Below are 9,445 nucleotides of genomic sequence, written 5' to 3' on the forward strand. Positions count from 1 at the left end.
CATCGCCATGAGTTATTAGAAAGGCTTACGAGGCCAGGATAAACAGCATGAATCAAGAGGGAGAGACAGGCCTCCCTCCTCCTGCTTACATTGCTGTCACTCAGGAGAATGCCAGAAGGGGTGGGAGGCAGGGAGGAAAGAATAGAGAGAAGGATGGAATGATGAACAAAAGAGGACTGGAGAGAAGGAGGAAGCAAAGACGGAGGACAGGGGAAGAGCTTTCCTGTTAGAGGTGGAGAGAGTTGATAGCAGCTCCTTTTCCACTACCGTTGGGGCTACCGCTGAGCATAACCAGGAATTCAACCCTCTTTCCATTGATGACCTCTTACCATTGTGTGTCTTTGGGTAAGTCCTCTGCCTTTCTGGATAGCCAGTTTCTCTCTCTTCCTGTTGGCAGATCTGTCAACTGCCCTATGCCGAGACACATGGGCTGCAGAAATGCTCTCAGCCCTTTGAAAGAAGTCCTTTGGAAAGCAATGAACTTGGTGCCACTCTTCTTCCTTAAAAAGCTTTCCAATTACTGACTTGTCACCTCATGCGCAGGCAGGTTACTGCATTCGTGTGCTGAGAATGTCTTGAACATGCTGGAATAAATAAATTAGCATGGGCACTTAGGGATGCCGGTTTTAATCATAGCTGAGGACTTTGGGGACAAATGCCTTTGCTTCTTCGGTTATCTGTTTTTGGTTTGCAGCCAAAGGCCCCCTACCACAAGTTAATAAATTCAGTTCGAAAGACCAAACTCTTCTTCCTTCTTATCAGCAGAATCAGAGCCTCTATTTCTGCTCTAAGTATTTATGACAGCCATAGAAATTCTTGAGAATTTAAGGAAAGGAGAAGTATTTAAATTACATGAAATTGGAAACGAGGAGGTTCAAGATTTGTCTTGCATTTTTATTAAGCATTTGCGTTGGGGTTTCGGCATTTGATCGATCTCTTCCCAGATATCTTTAGAGTAGTCTCCCATGGACTCCACTCCACTGATTTATTTTGAATGTTGTAAAATGGCAAGAAGCTTATGGGAGCTGCGATACTTGAATTGAGGCAGTACCTGACTGTGGTTTGGTGACTGACCATGAGAAGGAAGTAGAGAGATGATGAGACCAAACCCTTTGGTTGTTTTTGTTTTTGTTTTTGTTTTTATCCAGATGGTATATAAAGAATCGTTAAAGTGATTTCTTAGGATCACAGTTATCCATCCTTCACTTTAATGAGCACTGATAACCTCATGCTGCATTGGGTCTTGATAGGAACCTAATGACTTATGACTTTGGCCATCATGAGCAACCAGCTGGAGGATACCTTGAGCGGCCCGGATTCTCAAAAGCCGCATATTTATTTTTCCGGTGTTGTATATGAAAACCCGAGGCCCGAGTGCAGGCCTGACATCGTCTCCCTTGTTGGAAGAAGTGCCATTTGTCAAGGATCTTTTTTTTTCCATCTTCAGTATGTATGTCTGTTTTGAGAAGTGACAGGACAACTGCCTCAAAATAGACCTAAAACCTTGATTCTTGGAAATGTTCAGGCTACTCATTCCTTAGTTCCTCTCAACAAATATTTGAGGGGCTACTGTGTGTCAGGCACAATCCTCAGCTCTGGGATTACAGTTGGAAAGAGTGAGTGGTAAAGCTTGGTCTGGAGTTCACATGCTATAATAGTGGTCTTTTCCGGCCGATTACAGTTCTGGTATTTTCTAGTGAACTAAAGAACAAATATCCATGGGTCATCTCATCCACAGGGCCTTTTTTTAATGTGCTTTTTAAAGGCTCCGTGGCACCTCTTTTGGGAGTAAGGGAAGCAGGTTGAAAAGGCTTCCTACAATGTTTATCCTAGTGTTCTTAAGAGTTGGATCTCTGAAGACTGACGTCTTCCAAGGTGAGGCATAAGGCTGAGTGTCTGTTACTCCGGGCAAATTCAAAAGGTGTAGATTAGACTGAATGTGTACTGACTAGACTGTCTCATGGTGATTGGATTTTTAAACAATTTCTTACCACTAGCTTGGGTCTTATTTCTCCCTTCTCTCTCAAGGTAGAAACACTAGAGAAAAAAATAAGCCCAGTTGAGGTAATGGTGTGGAATACTTAGACTCTGGTGTTGTAGAATAGAGGCTTGGGACACTTTGATTCTATTATCCTTTTCAGTTGGTTTTTAATATCTTTTCATGGAAGTTTTTGGCATCAAATTCATTAAAATCTGATGTAAGGGGGTTTTTGGTTTTTTGTTTTAAATTCAGTTTTGTAAGCACTGCTTGAGCCTTGAGGACACAAATGTGAAAATCCAAATCTGCATGTCTGCCATGCTATAAACAGCACAGCTGGGCAGACCAGAGACCAGAAGGTGCTTTCTCCATCCCGGGCTGGGGCTGGAGCTGGAAGGACAGCGGACTGGGAAAGAAGCTTAGAAAGGCTTCACAGAGGAGGCAGATCCTTAGTTCTTGACTGTGGACTCCTAGCTGAGTTTCTGGGCTTAACTCTGATGGAGACATCAGAAAGGAGATTAACATTGTATGTAATTTACATTGATGATACACATTACTGGGTTAATGAGAGCTGCCATTTATAGAACGCTCACTGTGTGCTAGGCACAGTGCGAAGCATTTTATTGCCATCCTGTAATCTATTTCCCACAATGCGTCCCCTAAAGTAGGTAGTATTAGCTCCATCTTATAGATGAGGAAACTGTGGCCGAGAGAGGTTGAGTGATATGACTAAGATCACACAGCTAAGAAGCTGTAGAGCTGAGAATCTGCAGTATCTTTGCCTGAAGCCAGTGCCCTAATCTCTACATGTATTGTGTTTCTGTGCTGCTGCTGTGGCAAACTCACCTCTTCCACCCCCCTGTAGATAACTTGGGCTGTGTCTTGCTGGGATTCCTCCATACTTCAGCATCAGAACCTGGGCCTTTCTTCCGTATCACTGGTATTGATTTCCAGTTAATTCAACACAACGTCTTTCTCTTACTTCTCTAAGGAGCTAGGTGCTATTATGACTCCAAGAGTGTGTTTCGGATCTAATTTGGACTTACCATATGGTCTTGGAAGAGCCACTTTTAAGTCTCACGCTCCCATTTTCTATTCGTGTTACCACATTGGGAATAGGATTATTAGTAATCCTATCAGTATTAAGCAATATTAACATTTCTGGCTAAAGATGAGGTGAGATGGTTAACAGATGCATGAAATGATGCTCAACTCTTTGGAAAAATGCAAATCAAAACCACAGTGAGATCATCTCACACCTGTCAGAGTGGCTAATATCAAAAACACCAGAAATAAGTGATGGCGAGGATGTAGAGAAAGAGGAATGCTCGTGACTGTTGGTGGGAATGCAGACTGGTGCAGCCACTGTGGAAAACAATATGGAGGTGCCCCAAATAATTAGAAGTCGAATTACCATATGATCTAGTAATTCCATTACTGGATATTTACACAAAGAATACAAAAACACGAATTCAAAGGGATACGCACATCGCTGTTCATGGCGGCATTATTTACAATAGCTAAGATATGGAAACAGCCCAAGTCTTTATTTATACATGAATGGATAAAGGTGTGTGTGTGTGTGTGTGTAATATTACTCAGCCACAAAAAAGAACGAAGTCTTGCCATTTGCAATGACATGAATGGAGCTAGAGAGTATAATGCTAAGTGAAATGAGTCAGAAAGACAAACATCATGTGGTTTCACTTGTGGAGTTTAAGAAACAAAACAAAGGGGAAAACAAGAGACAGACCAAAAACCGGACTCTTCACTACAGAGAACAAACTGAGGGTCACCGGGCGAGGGACGTGGTCGGAAATAGGTGATGGGGACTAAGGAGGGCACTGGTGATGACCACTGGGTGTTGAGCACAAGTGTTGAATCAATATATTATACACCTGACACTAATATAACACTGTACATTAACTACACGGGAACTAAAATTAAAAAAAAAAAAATTAAGAAAAGATGAGGTGAGATGCTATCATCCATGCCTTTTGTCCTGAGTGGGGCTAAAGCTGGATCAATCCACTCTGAGCCACCCCACCTTCTGTGGGGAGATCACAGTCGCCTTTCGAAGAGCCCAAAGTGTAATCACAGTCCGGTCTATTTCTCAGTCCCCACACGTTTCTGTGATGCCCCATCGCTCCAAGACTGTCATCAGTGCAGTTGTCTCTGCTTTGGATGCTGACGACCTTGCCCCAGCTGTCCCCGGAGGACGGCAGCTCGATGAGTAAGTCCCGAAGCTTTCGAGCTGTGTCTCAGCATTTCTCATGGCCGCGCTGATTGGTCAGGCCCCAGGATGGGCCTTAGGACGTGGTTGGCCTCAAGGGTCCTGAACATCACTACTCAAAGTATCTGGGGTGATTGTTTATTTTTCTGACTTGTGTTTCCTATTTCAGCAAATGAGAAGATTGAAGACATCAATGGCTGTCCGAAGAACAGATCGCAAATGGTGAGTGATACACGGCTGGCGAGTATTTGTGTGAGAGGAGGAAGCCCTGCCTCTCAATGGTATTGACCGTCTTGAGAACATTCCCACCAGAAGCTTTCCCGTAGGGGATTATATTAATAAACTAACAGCTATTTCCTAGTAGCTGCGGTCGGCTTCTCTGAAATTTGTTGGCATTTACTAAAAAGTGGCCATGATTTTTACGTAGATGGTGAGACAGAGAACATGAACTACTGCCCTTTCTTTCAGAAACAAATTATGCAGACCTGGTGGAAATACACACTTGTTGAGAATTTGGACCATTGTGACTCATTCTGCTTTCTCAGAGACACACAACAATCTATGGGGTACTGAGGCACAGATGGGGTCATGGTATCTTGCTCAGAAATCAGGGCATGTGGTCTGATTGCCTTTAAAGGTTAGAATGATGTGAAAGCACAGTGGTGACAGCAGATGTGAAATGTATAATCCTATCCAAACCATTCTTAACCTTGACAAGTTATATGTTCTCTGGTATCATATGCTTAAGCTCTGATATTAAACCTTTTTTTTTAAATGGATCTTTAAACATCTGTTCTTGTTATATGTCCTGTAAATAAACTTTGAATTAAAATTCATGATCACTACTGAGTTCAGAAAACATGAAATTGCAATGCTCTGAGAACCTGATTTTTTCCCTTCAAAAGGCTTTTCAAACAGTCTTTACACCAAGTACCTATATATCAGACTGTTAAGATGATGCTACTCCTACCTGCTTAAAATACGAAGGTGGCAATTTAAGGACAACTTTCTATTTTTGCAGGACATTAATCTGCTTCCAGAAACCTAAGAAAAAGGCATAATCCGTTTTTTCTGACCTCCCCCACTCCCTTTGAGTCGACACAATTGGATACTGTCATTCCGGAATATAACAAAGTGATTGGCATTCCTTGGGTTTCCCTTTCAATTTTCCCAAGTATTTGTTATCCTCGTGAGTTGGACAGATCACCTTTTCGGTGCACTTTCCTTTGCATGCATAAAAACACATTTTTTATCCCAAAGAGGAGGGTGGGTGGCGGGGAGTCCTCCTTCAGTTTACATTGTGAAACAAGTTTCTCTTTTTTTTTTTTTTTTTGGTCATTTCACAGGGATTTTGTTTCTTTTTGTTTGATCCAGAGAGCAACCCCTCCTTATGTAGGAAAGTCCCATACAGACATCTCATGGCTGCTTTGACTTCTGGAAAAGCTGGGCTGCTATTTTTGCTAGAGCTACCGCAGCTGTCTAGTGTATTAATAATTGAGAAAATCTGGAAGATAGAAGACTTAATTTAGTGCAAGCATTTTACACATGCAGTCATATCTTCACATGAAAGAGATACAGTCATTCCCCCAGGGTAGATACAGATGCATTTGTCCCAGCCCGTTATAATGCGTACGTAGACCTGGCATTTGAAGGTAATGAACCTTTTTTTCTCTATGACACTTTTGTATTTTCCGCACTTCCTGTTGGAGGTGTGAAAGCCCACTTTCCAAGATTATAAAATAATACCGCCATCTCAGATTCTTTGGTGCAGATTTAGTTCTAGATGCCAAGTGTTATTTATAAATGCTACCATGATACCAATGTAATTTTGTGGTTTCTCTAACTCTTTCAACTGTGAAAGTATTGTTTTCCTCTTTTTTTTTAATGGCCTGTGGGTTTGTGTGGGGTGTTTTGTTTTGTTTTGTTTTTTGTTTTTTGTTTTTTTTAGAGCACAGGAATATAAAATCCTATAATTGTCTGTGATAATTAGTTCCAGCTAGGGGTGGGGAGGCAGACACGGTCTGGTAAACACAGCAGAGAATAGTTCAATGTCCAGGATGTGAGGCCAGGAAAATGGGAAAATCTCCACCACAGTCATTCCATTCTGCAGCAAAGGAGAAAGATGGTAAAGACAACAGGGCTATTGTTATTAGCCCCACGATGCAAACTGTGACGGGTCCATAAGACGGAACCTCACCTGGGGCGCCTGGGTGGCTCAGTGGGTTAAGCCTCTGCCCCTGGCTCAGGTCATGATCTTAGGGTCCTGGGATGGAGCCCCGCATCAGGCTGTCTGCTCAGCGGGGAGCCTGCTTCCCCCTCTCTGCTTGCCTGTCTGCCTGCTTGTGATCTCTCTCTGTCAAATAAATCAATAAAATCTTTGAAAAAAAAAAAGAAAAGAAAAAGACGGAACCTCACCTGACCCACCAGGCTGCCCAGTGGCTCAGGTCTCAAATTCCTGCACTCCAGGCTCTACTTCAAATGTTCTTTTCCAGGAGGCTGGGGAAGTGAGAGCAGATAGCTCTGGCATCTCTCTATCCCAGGGGCACCAATGTACAGACGCAATGAGTATGGTGTTGTCCCTTTGACCTGCAGATCGGCAAAATTTTGCAGAGTGCTGACCATTGCCAGCCACTGGGGTGGGCCACGTGAATGCTCAGGTGAATGAGATGAGGTCCCTGCCCTCCAGGAGCTCCGTGATGAGGGGACAGGAGAGCAGAGAATAACAGTGCTGCTGTTTGCACAGACCTCTGTGTACATGACACAGTGGGGGCCCATTGCATCCGAGAACGAGGGAGGGTCAAGAGTAACTTCTAGGGAGTGAGTCTGAAAGGCAAGAGGGTTCACCCCAAGGGAATGACGGGTGGACGAGGATTCACATTCCTGGAGCAGATCTTTCCTAAAGCTTGTCAGGGACCCTGCAAAGGAAGGTTTTGCAGCATTTGCTTATGATCCTACCCAAGGGCCCTAAGCCGTATCTAGGGAGACTCCTCTCCTCCAGTGAGAAGTGAGGCACGGAAGAGTGCAGCAGACCCCATAGCTATGGCAGTCTTCAGGTCTGGAGCAAGCCTTCTGCATTCATCATCACTCCCCAAATCGCCACATTTGGGGTAGCAACCTCCCACTGGGTCCTGGAGGGAAGTATGTTTGAAGGAAAATACCCACGGTCATCCAGCCCTGGAGAGTGACGATCAGTCCTGGGGTCTGGGAACTGAAAATGCTAGCTGGTGGGAAATGGTAGTTCCTGAGTTTGTTTGCTCTGACCTATAGCTGCACAGTGCCAGAAGGTTTGTGCACCCATTCATGCTTGTGGGCACACCCCACTCTCTGGACGCTGCTGTGGGCCTGCATTATGCTCCCCCAATTCTGGTGAAGAGACTGCAGTGCCACGTGGTGGAAAGCTGTCCCCAGAGCGAGACAAAACCAGAACCATCAGCATATACTGTAACCTGCTGGTGGCCCTCCTAGGCTATGACCTTGATGGTGGGCACAAGGCAGGGAGGCATGGCAGGGACTTGCCTTTCCCTAGCAGGCTGGCCTCAGCTTGTGTTGAGGGAGTCCTTTGGGCAGTTTTGGGCTGACCTAGCCCCTCGGGGGGCCGTGTCTTTGGAGACGGAGCTGTAGAAACGCTCCTGCCCGCCTCTCACTCACCAGGCGGTCCCTTTGGCCCTTAAATAAGTTTTGTGTGTGTGCGTCAGAGCTGGTTAAAATGTTTTTTCTGTTTAGCATTGCCATGGCAACCCAGGGGCATCTTTTTGGCTTTCAAGTGCTATGTTCAGCAGAGTTACGAGTTAGTTTGGGAGGAGAAACTGCCTGGAGCCTGGCCCAAGGGCACTGCCTCTCCTGGAACCCCTGGGCTCCAAGACAGAGCCTCACTTTGGGGCCTAGGAATGCCTGCTTCAGGGGGTGGTTTTCTTTTTTAATCATTATTATCTTACAGGGCTTGGCTTTCTGTTGTGGATGAAGAGAGGTGCAAAGTTAGCAAGGCCTGCTGGCCCTTTCAATGGAAAGCCCCAGGCCTGTTTATCCCTTTGGTTGCTGATCTCCGGCCCAGGGTCATCTGGGGCCTCCTAGTGCAGCCACCTCCTGAGCTCTCCAAGTGCTCTGTCTTCTTCTCTTGGTGCTTCTACTATCTATCTATCTATCTATTGACTTATTTATTTATTTCAAAGATGTTATTTATTTATTTTTAGAGAGAGACTGCACAAGCAAGGGGGAGGAGCAGAAGGGGAGAGGGGAAAGGCAAAAGAATCCCAAGCCGACTCTGTGCTGAATAGGGAGTCCGATGTGGGGCTCAATCTCATGACCCTGAGATCGTGACCTAAGCTGAAACTAAGAGTCCTGTGCTTAACCGACTGAGCCACTCAGACACCCCCCTTCCCATAGACTCTTCCCATAGAGTGTCTAGATGGAGGGCCAACTGGGCTTGAGAACCATGCTGGCCAAGTTCAGGTTCCTCCTCTGCTGTCCTGTGGCCTTGAGCTCGTTATTTAACCTTTTGAAGGCTCTATTTCCTGTTTCTGAAAATGGGGTTGATAATACAGCTCATAAAGTTTTTGTAGTACTAATGAGGCAACGCAAGGGATAACCATGGGTAGTACTGCTAAAGATGATAAAATACAGCAAGAGCCTGTCGGGGTCCGCCAGGTGCCAGGTGCCCGGCTCAGTGCTGACCAGCTTTCCTCTCCCTCCATTGTCCCAACAGCCCTTTCAGGCAGGTGAGCTCGTTACCCCCATGCTCCTAGCATAGGAACAGCCCTTGATACATGGCAGTTTCTAGGACAATGGTGATTTGTGATCGTAGTTCATGTGTTGGGGACATGGAACCCTCTGGAAATCTGAGGAAAGCTAAGGCCCTCTCCTCCCCAGATCACACAGCCCCCAGAATTTTGCATATACCTGAGCAGACTGTAGATCCCAGAGGCCAGCCCATGTGTCCCCCCAGGGCTCCACAGACCCAGAGTTCAGTGCCCTTGCTGCTTAGGGCACAGCTCTGTCCCCCACCCTGTCCTTTCAGCAGTCCCCATGGACATGGTGGCACCTGATTCCCAAAACAATAGAAATTTGTATGTAGACACAGAGAAGTACCAGGCAGTGGTTTTCAAACTCACATTCCATGAGCAGAATCCACCCTCCCTCCCAAAAAACAGCACATGGGGACTGAGCCTTTACAAGGTCTCGATCGTTCGCCCTTCCTTCCTTCCTTCCTTCCTTCCTTCCTTCCTTCCTTCCTTCCT

General features: G+C 45.4%; 1 protein-coding gene across 3 annotated transcripts in view; it reads left to right on the top strand.

Moving 5' to 3' along the window:
- NAV2 (neuron navigator 2) overlaps window positions 1–9,445 on the top strand; it is a 382,063-nt gene that overhangs the window by 127,477 nt on the left and 245,141 nt on the right. For all 3 annotated transcript variants that reach the window (XM_032881202.1, XM_032881203.1, XM_032881204.1), the window contains exon 3: window positions 4,381–4,433. In XM_032881202.1, coding sequence (XP_032737093.1) covers window positions 4,381–4,433 — 53 coding nt within the window. The remainder of the gene's footprint in view (window positions 1–4,380; window positions 4,434–9,445) is intronic.

Source organism: Lontra canadensis, unplaced genomic scaffold, assembly GCF_010015895.1.
Source record: "Lontra canadensis isolate GAN:19392208 unplaced genomic scaffold, GSC_riverotter_1.0 scaffold74, whole genome shotgun sequence".
NCBI lineage: Eukaryota > Metazoa > Chordata > Mammalia > Carnivora > Mustelidae > Lontra > Lontra canadensis.